Source organism: Leucopleurus acutus (assembly GCF_964270905.1).
Source record: "Leucopleurus acutus genome assembly, chromosome: 3".
In the NCBI taxonomy this organism is placed as follows: domain Eukaryota; kingdom Metazoa; phylum Chordata; class Mammalia; order Artiodactyla; family Delphinidae; genus Leucopleurus; species Leucopleurus acutus.
Window position 1 is genome coordinate 50,489,568 of NC_139145.1, and position 15,535 is coordinate 50,505,102.

The 15,535-nt window shown below is 43.6% G+C and overlaps 1 protein-coding gene across 2 annotated transcripts in view; it reads right to left on the bottom strand.

The window, feature by feature from the left end:
* ARHGEF37 (Rho guanine nucleotide exchange factor 37) overlaps nucleotides 1–15,535 on the bottom strand; it is a 64,505-nt gene that overhangs the window by 16,366 nt on the left and 32,604 nt on the right. For both annotated transcript variants that reach the window (XM_082835397.1, XM_082835398.1), the window contains exons 4-5: nucleotides 8,525–8,672; nucleotides 207–406 (exon numbers count right to left, since the gene is read on the bottom strand). In XM_082835397.1, the coding sequence (XP_082691523.1) occupies nucleotides 207–406; nucleotides 8,525–8,672 (348 nt within the window). The remainder of the gene's footprint in view (nucleotides 1–206; nucleotides 407–8,524; nucleotides 8,673–15,535) is intronic.

The following is a 15,535-nucleotide window of genomic DNA, read 5'->3' on the forward strand; positions in this document are numbered from 1 at the left end:
CACATAGTAAAGGCCAGAGACAAGAGAATTGCAGGGAAATGATGCCAGCACCCTGATCAAACCCTACTTAAAGCCCACATTACTTCTGGACTTGTGGGTTACATGAGCTACTGTATTCCCTTTACTGGTGAAGCCAGTTTGAGATGAGTTTTTTGTAACTAGAAGCATTCTCACTCATGTATCGCCTAAATGCCCCCAGTCCTTACCCACTTCTTTGCGCCTCTTGTACTCATTGATGTTGGTGACCACGTCCTGGAGGGCAGAGGTAGCCCTCTGAAGGACAGGGTAGGCACTGGCATCAGGGAGTGTGTTCTCCAGAATTTTCTGCAGCAGCAATGGGTATTTGGTAATCCTCTGCAAAGGAATTACCAGCAAGAAACTGAGGCCTGAGGATCCAGCTTGAGGCCTGAGGGAGAAGGCTGGTGTTAGGTAGGTCAAGTCCACCCTTGGGGGCACCAAGGGGCCTGGGCTCTAGTCCCAGCTCTGCCATTTAACTCACTGTGTGATCTCAGGCAAGTCACCCTCCTTCTGTGGTCCTGTTTCCTCATCTGTAATCTGTGAGGTCTATGTTAGATGGGTGCTTCTAGTTCTCACTTTACCCTTCTCTGGGCCTTGGTTCCCCATCTGTACTAAATTTAATGGTCAGTTCTCTGCCCTCAACTTACTCAGTCTCTCAACAGCAGGCACAGCTGACCACTCCCTCTTTCTTGAAACACTTTCTTCTTTTGGCCCCAGAGACACTCTTCGTCCTGCTTCTCTCACTCCACAGGCCACTCTCTTGGCCTCCTCTGCTGGCTTCTCTCCAATGCTAGAGTGCCTGGGGCCTCCTCTCCTCCTTCTCTCTCCACTCACTCTCTTACTGACCTCATTTAGTCCTATGGCTTTAAACACATCCCAAACCCATATCTCCACTTCCTACTTCTGTCCAGAGCTCCAGACACACACGGTCAACTGCCTACTTGAAATCTCCACTTGGATATGTCTCAAGCACAACTCCATCTGTTGGACATGCACAGAATATTTCATTTAATAAAATGGTTCTGCTGCTTTAAAAAAGAAGAGCTTTTAAAATCACAGGAACTTGGGAATTCCCTGGCAGTCCACTGCCGTGGGCCCACCCAGATTTGATCCCTGGTGGGGGAACTAAGATCCCGCAAGCTGTGCAGCATGGCCCACCCCCCCAAAAAAAGTTTTTTAAAATTTAAACCATAGGAACTTAATGTTTAGAGATGTATTTAAGGGTAAAAAGTCGTAATTATCTGTAATTTCCTGTAAAGTATATAGCATAAAATTAGATACAGCAAACAGCAGTCATTAATACTTGTTAATTTCAGGTGGTGGGTGTGTGAGTGTTCATTACATTATTCTATTTTTCTATAAGTTTGAAATTTTTCATTTAAAAAAGTAAAATATAAAACAAAACACAGGAACTGATAGTGTCAAGGTCCCTTCCAGATGCACCATTTGATGCATAGATGATTATTTCTAGTCCCCTTCCTGATGATGTCTGGAAGGTGCAGAAAGAGTGCCCAAGTCAACAGCATCTGGGACAAGGCTCCAACAGTCTTTCCTTGATCATGACCAGTAGCCCTCAGACCCACCTTCTGAGAAACCCACAAGGTTTTCAAACCACAATGTCTAAGCATGCCTCCTCCACGAAGACTCACAAATGTTTCTCATGACTATTATCTGGCCTCCTCTCCACGGTACCCTTGCCTCTTGCTCTTCTTCCTATGGAAAAACCTCTAGATCAAATGTCCAGGAAAGATCAGCCATGAGGCTAGGAACAGACAGAGCAGGTGGGGGGCCCTCCATTAGTTGCAGGGGGTTGGGATGCAGGGGTGGGATTACCTGTCAGGACATGCCTATGCTGACCATCTGCTCTCACCAAGGGTTGCCTAGTGCTTGGCTGACTGTGGGCAGGAGAGGTGGAAACAGTGGCCAGATATTTGCAAAACTCTGTCCTCTGGGCTTACTTTCCATGGGAAAGGGACAACTGTCACCTTACAAATCAGAGGTGACAGAGGGAAGGGGCATCTCTTCTCCACAACCATCAAGGAGTAACTACAGAATTACAGCTGCCTCTTAATTTACAGCCTTTCTAAGGTAAGTCGAAGAAAACTCTTTATGCCGCCTTTCAGATAGGCAACAAAAATTGAAAGGCTCACCCAGAGTTGGGTGAGTATGGGGAAACCAGCCCTCTTACATTCTCTTGGTGGGAGTATCAGTTGGGGGGATCTTTTTATTTTATTTTATTTTTAAAATTTATTTATTTATTCATTTTTGGCTGCGTTGGGTCTTTGTTGCTGCACACGGGCTTTCTCTAGTTGCAGCGAGCGGGGGCTACTCTTCGATGTAGTGCACGGGCTTCTCATTGCGGTGGCTTCTCTTGTTGTGGAGCACAGGCTCTAGGCACGCAGGCTCTAGAGTGCAGGCTCAGTAGTTATGGCGCACGGGCTTAGTTGCTCTGCGACACGTGGGATCTTCCCAGACCAGGGCTCGAACCTGTGTCCCCTGCATTGACAGGTGGATTCTTAACCACTGTGCCACCAGGGGAATCTCTGGTGGGATCTTTTTAGAGAGCAGTTTGGCAATTTGTGAAATGTACAAACCCTTTATTCCCTCAATCCTACTACAGAAATCTACCCAGAAATATCAACTCAAGGACTTCCCTGGTGGCACAGTGGTTAAGAATCCGCCTGCCAATGCAGGGGACACAGGTTCGAGCCCTGGTCTGGGAAGATCCCACATGTCACGGAGCAACTAAGCCCGTGCGCAACAACTGCTGAGCCTGTGCTCTAGAGCCTGCGAGCCACAACTACTGAGCCCTCACACCACAACTACTGAAGTCCGTGCACCTAGAGCCCGTGCTCCACAACAAGAGAAGCCACCGCACTGAGTAGCCCACGCACTGCAAGGAAGAGCAGCCCCCGCTCGCTGCAACTAGAGAAAGCCCACGTACAGCAACAAAGACCCAACACAGCCAAAAATAAAATATAAAAAAAAGAAATATCAACTCAAGTGAGCATGGATAAAGGTAGGAGTTATTCAGCAACTCTATTTATGACAGTAAAATTTCAGAAACAATCCAAATATACACCAATAGGGAATGGTTAAATAGACCACAGACTATGAGCTACCCTGGGAAGGAACTCTATGCAGTCATTAAAAACAACATGGTAGAGCAATTCATATTGTCCTGAAAAGATATTTATTCATGGCCATGATTAGGTGAAAAAGCAAGTTCTAGAAAAGCATGTAGAGTAGGAGCCCCTTAAAAAATTCATTCATTCATTCACTCATCCTATCTATCTATCCATCCATCTATCCATCCATCCAACAGCTAGATGTTCCCATGGAAAGTCTATTTCCTGTCTGTCTGTCTGTCTGTAAATATACAGAATAGAGTTCGGATGGAAAATGTTTACTAGGGGGAGGGATGGGGAAACGGGAGACCGAAGGGGAATGGACTTTTTACTTTATATACCTGTGTATTGTTTGAAATTTCTTTTTTCAATAACCACGTTACTTTTAAATTTAAAACAAATTTAAAATGTCAGTAAAGGAAAACATGTCATCTACCTTTTCCAAACACTCTGCCTCAGTTGTGGAACTGCAGGTGCTTTGTGCCGGACTGATCCACCTCTCTAAGCAGCCTCCTCCCCCTGAAAACTGTGCCACTAGAACGGTCTCTCTAAGGCAGAGTTTCCTGCCGGCTACAAGGGCAAGCCTTGAGTCCCTTGGCCCCCAGGTGGGAAGCGCTGCCTTAAAAGACAGGATAAACTGGGAGTTCCCTGGTGGCCTAGTGGTTAGGATTCTGGGCTTTCATTGCCATGGCCCAGGTTCAATCCCTGGTCAGGGAACTGAGATTCCCACAAGCTGTGCAAAGACTCCACGCTTCCACTGCAGGGGGCGAGCGTTCCATCCCTGGTCAGGAAAGTTCCGCATGCCACACGGTAAGGCCAAAAACAAAGTGGGGGGCGGGGGGAAAGAGAGACAGGATAAACTAGACACCCCACCCACTCACCCATCCAAATAAAAAGTGGGAGGTGGCATATATTTTAGAATCACAAAGATCTAATTAGATGGTACCATCTATCCTACCTGGATGAGAAAGAACCATTTATGGCTGTTGTGATTCTAGTTGGCCAAACTCCAGAAGAGTCCCATGATCATCAGCACAAGAAAGGCAGGATTATTGTTTCAAGAGGGAAGGGATCAAAAGTTCTAGAGCAGCATGTATAGCAGGTGCCCCTCAAAAATTCATTCTTTCTACCTATCTATCTATCCATCCATTCATCCATCCAGTGTCTACACTTTCCCATGGGAAGTCTATTTTCTGTCTGCCTGTAAATCTACAGAATAAAATTTGGATGACAGAAAGAATGTCATTCCTGCTGGAACATTAGACCAGAGCATTTCGTTGAGGGCATTTTTGAAACTTGTAGGCTCTGGTGTGCTGCAGGCATTTAGTTGGCAGGGACCCAGGGATGCAGGCTATCCTGCAAGGACAGTCCTGCATTATAGAGAATCTTTCTACATTTCATGTGCCCCTCTTCAACATTCAGAGACTGAATGAATGCCTTGCAATGGGCTGCAATGTCAAGAACTGACATATTTTTATGACACTTGGACTCCAACCTGTCACATATCTTAACACTGGGAATTACCATGACACACCTTTTATAAATAAGACCGAGGTCATTTGCAGGAACATAATCCTTCCTCATTTCCTCTGCCTCCCAGTATGTAATGTTATCCCTACTTCAGTTATGTTATTTCCTTCTTTCTCTTATCATACACAAGGAAGTCAAGTTTGTTATCACTGTTCACTGTTATTGCAGGGTACACACATTCTCTGCTCTTTTCTTTTTCTGTACTTCTCGTACACAATGGCTTCTGACTCTTCTTTGCTTAAATCCAAGCTTATTTATTATAAGTGGGTACAAGCATCTGATTGCTTCATAATATTTTCTAGTGTAGTGTTACACAAGCATTTGCACACTGAAATACATATTACTTTATTAGAAATTATTTTCCTTTTATTTCTCCTTTAATTATAGTGAAGCCATTATATTGATTTTTTTCAGTTATGTATATAGGCAGGAGAATTTTCTTTTTCAGAATATAACTCAGGATAATAAATTTATTTAATGTTTGTTATAAAAAGGGGGCGTTGGGACCAACAGAGCTGAGAACCACAGTGAGGTCTCAGTGAAGCATAATCCTTGCCTAGCCAAGGTAACCACAATTGCTGGGAATTTTTGTGTGTTACTTGCATGCAGTGAGTCTATGTCCCCATGAGCTGTTGTTATTATTCCCACTCCACATGTAGGGAAACAAGGTTCTGAGACACGAAATGGCTCTGCCAAGGTGAATAAGGGGCAGAGCCCGATCCGCTGCCAGGCAGCTTGGCGTCAAAGCCCATGAGAAAAGCCTGGACTTGCCTGGCTGAAAAAGACCTGAGTGCAGAAGACATGACAAACAGCAGCCTCTGTGCCAACTAGGGCCCCCCACATAGTGTTTCTAACATGTCTGAACTAGATGCCAATAGTTAACACTTGGGAGACTTACATCAAAGTTTCTGGTTTCTCTTGAAAGATCAGAGGATCTGGGCACAGTGGAATCACATTTCTACATGGCAACTGAGGGGGATGGTTTATAAAAAAAGCCTGCAATTATTTCACTCTCTGTATCTACACCCTTTGAATATGACTTTGAAGCTTCTCCCATCAAGAAGTGGGGAATACTTCTCCATCCCTTGAGTCTGGCACAGCATGCCAATTCCAAGCCGAGATCTCAAAAGGCAGAGCTGAGTCTGCTTGTATGTCCCAGATACATAAGAGAGCCCAGCCAACATCAGCAAAGCTGATGCGCAGTTGATCACAGACACATGAGGGTGTTCAGCCAGGACTAGAAAAATCATTTACTGAGCCCAGCTAAACCACTAACATGAATAAGTGTGACCTAAATAAATGTTTGCTTTAAACATATTTTGGGGATGATTTATACTTTAAACCACTATATTTGGGTCGGTTTGTTATATAGCAAAAGTTACTTGATACAGCAACAATCAGCCGAGGCTGGGCTGCAGCTGCACTCTATACAGGGTCTCTTGGCTCTGGTTTGCCACAGTCTCCACTACTCCCTTTTGTCCCACATCTGGCATCTTGCTTTCCTCATTGCTCACTCCTGTAGAAATGTGTTTAGTGACCCTTGCAAAAGCCTAAGTTTGTAAGTTCCATGAAGGGATCAAAGGAAACAAAGGAGAAAATGAATGTAGGTTTTTTTGAAGGCTGGGATGGGTTAGGACATGGGTACTTCAAAAGGAGGCTTCAGGGAGTAGAGGGGTAAGGATAAGATAAGGAAGAGAAGGAGGAGAGGTAGCAGGAGGCTCCACATGAGATAATGTAAACTTCAAAGCCCTAAACCTACACTGTCTTTCTCTTGGGTATAAAGGAAATGTCTAAGTAAGATGAAATAACAATAATAACTTCTGTTCCTCCTACTCTACTCTGCTTTCCAGAGGATGACCTTCATCTATCTTCATTTGATGAGCCTGTCCTTGGGAAGATATAAGCCTTTTCAAAACAGAAAAGAAGCAGAAAAATTCACAGGCAAGGAAATACAAATACCTCTTAAATATATAGAAAGATATCAAGGGACTTCCCTGGCGGTCCAGTGGTTATGACTCCACGCTTCCAATGCAGGGAATGCGGGTTCAATCCCTGGTCAGGGAACTAGGATCCCACATGCTGTGGGGCAACTGAGCCTGCGCGTCACAACTAGAAAGGTCGAGTGCCACAACAAGAGAGCCTGCGTGCCACAACTACAGAGCCCATGCACTCTGGAGCCCTCACACCACAACTACAGAGCCCACGCGCTCTGGAGCCCACCCGCCACAACTACAGAGAAGCCCGCGCGCCACGACGAAGAGCCCATGCACTGCAACAAAAGATCCGGCATGCCATAACTAAGACCCAACACAGCCAAAAAATAAATAAATATAAAAAAAAGGATGATCAACTTTTTTTTTTAACATCGTTATTGGAATATAATTGCTTTACAATGGTGTTAGTTTCTGCTTTATAACAAAGTGAATCAGTTATACATATACATATGTTCCCATATCTCTTCCCTCTCCTGGAGATAAATGCACAGTGAAACATTACTGAGATGCCATTTTTCACCTATCAGTGGTAAATACTCTAAAGTTTAAAAACACACTGCTGGTAACGCTGTGGAGAAACACCCTCATATGCTGCTCATGGGAACATCAATTGGTATAATCTTTACAGAGGGCAATTTTGCAATATTGTCAAAATTATCAATACATACTTCCTTTGACCTAGCAATTCCACATCTGGAAATTTAACTTACAGATATACTTGCACCTCAGTAAAATAACATATGTTTGTGAATAATCACTGTAGCACTGCCTGTAATATGAAAAGAATAGAAACAAACCAATGTCCATCAACAGAGACCAGTTAAATAAACTGCAGAACAGCCACAGAGTAGAAGAATACGTGGCCGTTCAGAGGATCATACATGTATATATTGAAATGGAAAGACCTCCAAGCTATAATGTAAGTGAAAAAAAAATTACAAACTTTCATTAAAAAGATGGGGAAAATAAGAGTATATATTTGTATTTGCTTGTATAGGCATACAGGAACTCTGCTAAGATCCATAAGTAATTTAAAAGTGGTTACCTTAACTTTTTGGGTACGAGCAGTAATTGGGTAGATAAAAGGACAGGGTTGGAAAGGTCTTTTTACTGTGTAAATTCAGATGTTTTAAAGCTTTTGAAACATGCAACTGTTACCCGTTCAAAATTTTGATTAAAAAGTATTTTTTTCTACATATCTCTACCTGGAGCTCCCACTCACTGGTGCCAGCTCTGGGCTGCGAGGCTACCCAGAGCAGTTCTGATCCTTTTCCATGGGGCAAGACTCTAGCCATCTGTCGAGAGGTCCCCCCAGGTGATACAAACCTGTTTCCTGCCATTGCTGCTTACACCACATGGTTCCCACCATCTCACTGCCCTCCCTATGGGAGTCACAAGTGCTGTTCACCAAATGTTTCTGCTTTTCCACCTCTGAACACATGGCTGGATGGCAGGCCCTGGCCTCCTGGTAGCTGGACGAAGCCATGTGATAAGTTCTGGCCCATGAATTTTGAGAAGCAACGAATATCACTTCTGGACTAACAGCATTTAGTTACCAGTGTAGGAACCCCAGAGCACGTTTTTCCTTTGCCAAGTTACTGGAATATTCCAGACAGTAGTTGCTGTCAGCTTGAGTCTCAACATGAAGAGCCCCAAGTTAACCTGCAGTGGAGCATAAGGAAGGTAGAAACCTTGTTGGTTGAAGCCACTGAAAGAGTTGGGAGTTGTTTGTCTCTGCAGCATAGCCTAGCCTAGTCTGACTGGGACACTCCTGAAGCAGTGTGAGCAGCACCAAGCAGGGATGAGACTTTAACAGCCTCTGACCTCGGGGTCCATGAGGGTCATTATACTCACAGCACTGCCTCAATGGTGTCCTGGATCTCCCGCTGCAGCCGTGGCTCCATCCGGTAGGCCTCCACCAGCAGCAAGGCCTGTTCATAGCTGGCACAGTACACTTTATAGACTTGCTCCAACTCCTCTTGGAATTCCAGGAATAAGTTGCCTGACAGTGAAAAGCAACAAGGAGTTCTCAAAAGCATGTCTGCATGTCCTCTTGCTTAGGACAGAGAGGCGGTGAGTGACACAGCTAAGCATTCCAGCTCTGGAGTGAGACTGCCAGGCTTAACCAGTGTTGTTGCCTTGGGCAAGTCACCTCATTTTCCTGAGCTTCTAGTTTTTTCATCTCACTTTCAAAAGGCTGCTGTAGGATTAAGTAATAGAATGATGTAGAGCTCACACTGGTATGCTGTCTATATTTAATAAATGGTAGCTACAATTATAGCAATAATATTGATAATTCTCATATTTGGACAGTGCTTTATAGTTTACAAAACACACTCATGTTATATCTTTACAATTACTATGTGTGGCAAGTACAACTCCAAATGCTCTGTTTATAAAGAATCCCTACAGCACAGCATGGATAGTCACAAACGTGGGCTTTGGAGTCGGAGAGAAGTAAGGCCAGATCTCCAGCCAACCCTTTCCCAGTAGCGTAATTTAGGGCGAGTATTTGACCCCTCTAACCCTCCATATTTTCACCTATAGACTGGAATAAAAATAGTGCTCACCTCCAAATGTTCATTGCGAGGATTAAATCAAGTAATGCATGTAAAGCACCTGACACAAACTTCATTCACCAAAAATTTACCAACTGCTTATTTATTGACTATGTGCCAGGCACTCTTCTAAGTTCTGTGAACAAAACAATGACCCTGCCTCATGGAGCTGATATTCTAGTGGGGAAGACAGACAATAAATAAATATATTACATATGCCAGGTAGTGGTGAGTACCACAAATCTAAACAAAGCCAGATAAAGAGTTAGAGAGTGGTAGGAGATCTATTTAGGAAAGACCTCCATAAAGACGTGGATGTTTATCAGAGACCAAAAGAACCCAGCCCTGCAGAAATAGACACAGATGTAGAGAACAAATGTATGGACACCAAGGGGGGAAAGTGGCGGGGGGGTGGGGGGGTGGGATGAATTGGGAGATTGGGATTGATGTATACACAGTAATATGTATAAAACAGATAACTAATAAGAACCTGCTGTATAAAAAATAAATAAAATAAAATGCAAAAATTCAAAAAAAAAAAAAAAAAGAACCCACCCCTAGGAATGTCGGGGGGAAGAGCAGCACCAGGCTTAGGGAAGGACAAATGCAAAGACCTGAAGGCAAGTGACCACTTGACAGGTGGGTGACACAAGAAGGCAGGTGTGGCTGGAACACAATGAGCAAGGGCACAAAGTAGAGAAAATAAACAGGAAACTGAAGCCAGATCATGTAGGGCCTTAAAGTAAGTAAGTAAGGTGTAGTAAGGTGTTTGGATTTTATTCTTATGGTGGCAGAAAGCAAATGGAGGGTTTTGAGCAGGGGTGACATGATCTGGTTTCTGTTTGAAAAGGCTCATTCCCATGCTCAATTTCAGCAGCACATACATTAAAGGTAGAATAACACAGGACAGATTAGCATGGTCCCTGCACATGAATGACATGCAAATTTGTGAAGTGTTCTGTATTTTAAAATCAGAAACTTATGAGAGTGATTATTTGTAAGGGGAGATAGAACGGGGTGGAAAGAACAGGGAATGGATCAGGGAAGTAGGGATGAGAGGGGAGCAATGCTTCGCTGAATATACCTTTCTATATAGCTCAGATCTTGGAACCATGGTAATGTTTCACATACTCCCAAAATAAATATATAATTAAGACCAACCAGGATGTGGAGGGGGAATCTCAAATAGAATACAAACAATAAGGAATGAACCTAATTCTATTACAAATGAATAACATAACCACACTGAAGGGTGTAGGAAGAAATTAATGTAACTATTTTTCACAAAGGCACAGGTTAGTAATGCTGATTATAACATAATAAAAAAATATTTTATGTGTCTACTAACTTCGAACAAATAAGTAAATACACTGAAGATAATGGCAGCCATTTCTACCTGTCACAGAAAGATGCTACAAATAAGAAAAGGCGAAAGACTAGAAAGAACCCTGAGGTGTTGGACTGGAATTGGAGGTTATCAGTAGGAACTCATGGTTTTAAATATTTTAAATATATAAATACGGATGGATAGATACAGAAGGAAATGTAGATATGTGTACATGCATGTGTTGGTATATATACATATATTTCCTAACTCTGTCAGCTAAGAGGGCCTAGAAACAATGACACCCCAGGAGCAATGAGCACACCTAGATCTTAGAACCTGGTGTCTAAATACCATTCTCCAAAGGTAGGAACCAAAGCTCCTAGGAAAAAAGCTGATTCCAAGGATGAGGCAAGGAAAATACAAGATGAGCCTAGAACATCTTGTGGGGTCAGAAAGTAAGAAAGTGCTCACAAATTGTTGGAGACATACTGAAAGGACACAGGTGCCAACTTGAAAGAGTTCCCTATGGCCAAAGCTGGTAAAATTTGAGCAAAAAAATGAATATTAATAGTACTGGATTCTCACTCATGGAATAAAGTAAATATCCATGAGTTTATACTTATATAAATAGTTGAATAAAGAAATGAATGGGTGAGGGACTTCCCTGGTGGCGCAGTGGTTAATCTGCCTGCCAATGCAGGGGACACGGGTTAGATCCCTGGTCTGGGAAGATCCCACATGCCACGAGGCAACTAAGCCTGTGCACCGCAACTACTGAGCCTGTGCTCTAGAGCCCACATGCCACAACTACTGAAGCCCGAGCGCCTAGAGCCTGTGCTCCACAAGAGAAAGCCACTGCAATGAGAAGCCCACACACCGCAACAAAGAGGAGCCCCCACTCGCTGCAACTAGAGAAAGCCTGCGTGCAGCAACGAAGACCCAATGCAGCCAAAAATAAATAAATAACTAAAATTAATTTATTAAAAAAAAAAAAAAAGAAATGAATGGGTGGGACGTCCCTAGTGGTCCAGGAGTTAAGAATCTACCTTCCAATGCAGGGGATGCAGGTTCAATCCTTGGTTGGGGAACTAAGATCCCACATGTTGCGGGGCAACTAAGCCCGTGTGTCACAACTAGAGAGCCTGCGCGCCACAACTAAAGAGAAGCCTGCTGCAACAAAGAGCCCACGCACCACAACAAAGACCCAGCATAGAAAAATAAAAAGCTGGCAAAATTTGAATAAGGTCTGTAGAGTTAATAGTATTGCACTGATGTTAATTTCCTCATTTTAATAATTGCACTATGGATATGTAAGATGTAAAAATTAGGGGAAGCTGGAAGAAGGGTATATAGGAGCTCTCTGTATTATTTTTGTAACTTTTCTATAAGTCTAAAATTATTTCAAGATAAAAAGTGTAAGAAGAACCTTGAAGACATCATGCTAAGTGAAATAAACCAGTTACAAAAATACATATACTATATGATTCCATTTATATGAGGTACCTAGAGTAGTCAGAGACAGAGGGTAGAATAGTGGCCACCAGGGGCTGGTCATCAGTTTAGGATGAGGAAAAAGTTCTAGACATGAACAGTGGTGATGGTGGAACAACAATGTGACTGTACTTAATGTCACTAAACTATACACTTAAAAATGGTTAAAATGGTAAATTTTATATGTTATATATATTTTACTACAACAAAAAAGAAACTTTAAATAAAAGACTTTTTAAAACACTGCACGCGGACTTCCCTGGTGGAGCAATGGTTAAGAATCCGCTTGCCAGTGCAGGGGACATGGGTTCGAGCCCTGGTCTGGGAAGACCCCACTTGCCACAGAGCAACGAAGCCCGTGCGCCACTACTACTGAGCTGGCGCTCTAGAGCCTGCGAGCCACAACTACTGAGCCCGTGTGCCACAACTACTGAAGCCCACGTGCCGGGGGTCTGTGCTCCACAGCAAGAGAAGCAATGAGAAGCCCGCGCACCGCAACGAAGAGTAGCTCTCACTCGCCGCAACTAGAGAAAGCCAGCGCGCAGCAATGAAGACCCAACGCAGCCAAAAATAAATAAATGAATAAATAAATTTATTAAAAAAAAACAAAACCCTGCACGCTAATGTTATAACTGCTATATTCATAATTGCCAAAGCCTGGAAGCAACCAATTTGTCCTTCAGTAGGTGAATGGATAAATAAACTGTACTATATCCATACAACAGAGTATGATTCAGTGATAAAAATGAAATGAGATATCAAGCCAGGAAAAGACACGGAGAAACCTTAAATGCATATTACTAGATGAAAGAAGCAACTCTGAAAAGGCTACATACTGTATGATTCCAGCAATATGACATTCTGGAAAAGGCAAAACTATGGAGACAGTAAAAAGAGCAGTGGTTTCCAGGGGTTGGGGTTGGGGGAGGGATGAACAGGCAGAGCACAGAGGATTTTTAGATAAGGGAAACTATGTATGAAACTGTAATGGTGGCGTCGTACATTATACATTATTCTAAACCCACAGAACTGAACAACACACAGAGTGAACCCCAATGTATACTATGGACTTTAGTCAATAATAATATATCAATATTCATTTGTCAGTTATAATAAATGTACCACACTAAGGCAAGGTGTTAATAATAGGGGGAACTGTTTGGGGGGAGGGGTACATGGGAGCTTTCTGTACTTTCTACTTAATTTTCTTTTTTTTACAGATTTAATTTTATTTATTTTTGGCTGCATTGGGTCTTCATTGCTGCATGTGGGCTTTCTCTAGTTGTGGCTACTCTTCATTGCGGTGTGCAGGCTTCTCATTGCAGTGGCTTCTCTCGTTGCGGAGCATGGGCTCTAGGCATACAGGCTTCAGCAGTTGTGGCACACAGGCTCAGTAGTTGTGACACACGGCCTTAGTTGCTCTACGGCATGTGGGATCTTCCCAGACCAGGGATCGAACCTATGTCCCCTGCATTGGCAGGCAGATTCTTATCCACTGCGTCACCAAGGAAGTCCCTACTTATTTTTTCTTTTTGTTTTTTTGCTTTTGTTTTGTTTTGTTTTTTGGCCATGCTGTACGCCTTGTGGGATCCTAGCTCCCCGACCTGGGATCAAACCTGTGCCCTGCAATGGAAGTGCAGAGTCCTAACCACTGGGAATTCCCTCTACTTAATTTTTCTGTAACTCTAAAAGTGCTCTAAAAAATAAAGTCTATTAGAGCTATACTATGCTGAGACTAAACCAGAAGTCAAAATGGAAATAGGAATAGCTATTAGGTGGCTACTAAAAAGACCCAGGCAAGAGTATTTGGTTGTCTATCTGGGGGAAAGTGGTGAGGGCGAAGAGAAATGTATTAGTCACAAAAGGGCAAGTAAGCCACGGACCACGGGAAGCCCAGGTGACCCTACTGCTTGCTAATGCTGTGCACTGTACCCGTGAAATACAACAGGCCCCCCCTTGAGACACATCAGATGATACCTAGACCAGCGTCGTCCAGCTCTCAGCAAAGACTCCCACAGCAAGACTCCCACCCCAGGAACCAAACCCTCTCCCCAGTGCTGGTCAAGCCAACCCTCAGAGAGAACTCTCTCAGGAGAAGCCCCCAGAACAAGGGAGAACATGACCAGGAAAGATTACCTGAAACTGCAGCTAGGGAGAATGTGTATGATAGGGAGATCAGCCAGCTGCAGAGATGATCCCACTAAGAGATAGCCTGGGCATAGCCCTAAAACCTAGGGCAGTTCCCATATTCTTCATTACTAGGGTGATTCTGCAGGAATGCAACTAATGCCAAAGAAACCTTACCATACCAGTACATGGCCAGAGGCAGGGGCACTTCAGTAACTGAAGGGTGGAGGAAGGCAAACTCCCCTAGAGCAGAGAGCAGAGCTGTCCAACAGGCAGGAATGCTTGGGGCACCAAAGAGTTATTTCCTCTCCTCTTGCCCTTCCTTAGTCACAGATTGGAAAGAAGTCACAGCAGCAAAGAGTTACTCCCAGTATCAAAACGGTACTCTACCTCTAGTTGGGAGAAATGAGAAAGGGAGGCAGGAAGGCCAAGAGCTGGGGCTGTAGTCTGAAAGAGCTGTTCAAATCATGACTCAGCCTGGTCAAGCTGTGTGACCTTAGGAAAGTTAATTAACCTCTCTGATCTCGGGTTTTCCTTTAGTAAAATGGGGATAATAATAATAATAATCAACAAGTAACAGTGTTATGAGAATAAAAAGGGCTACTACATGTTAGGTACCCACAGTCATGGCTGGCACAGAAATGGGTACTATTTTCATGCAGAAGGCATGAAACTGAAGCTCAGAGACATGAAGGAGCTGTGAGTGGCAGAACCTTGTGAGTCAGACTCCAAGGCCCCTGCTCTAAACCACTCAACCTGCAAGCCACGGCCACAGATGGCTAACTGGGCACCTGAAATATGGAGAATCCCAACTGAGATGTGCTGTCAGTGTAAAAGACACCGGATTGCAAAGACTGTACCAAAAAAAAATAAAATGTATCATGAATAAGTTTTATATTGATTACATGTTGAAATATTATTTTGGATACATTGGGTTAAACGAGATATATCATTAAAATTAATTTTACCTGCTTTAGTTTTTTTAATGTAGCCACTCAAAAACTTTAAATTTGGCTCACACTACATTTCTTTTAGACAACACTGGACTACAGCATGATGCCTTCCCATGATAGGACCCTGTGTGGGAACTCCTGTGAACATCTGCATCGTGTTTGGAATCATTTATAAGAACACAGAACCTGACTCACTTGGGAGGTTCACGCCCAAGGTCCCAAAATCTTTTAAAATGCTGGCGCTGGGACTTCCATGGTGGCACAGTGGTTAAGAATCCGCCTGCCAACGCAGGGGACACAGGTTCGAGCCCCAGTCCGTGAAGATCCCATATGCCGCGGAGCAACGCAGCCTGTGCGCCACAACTACGGAGCCTGCGCCCTAGAGCCCGTGAGCCACAACTACTGAGCC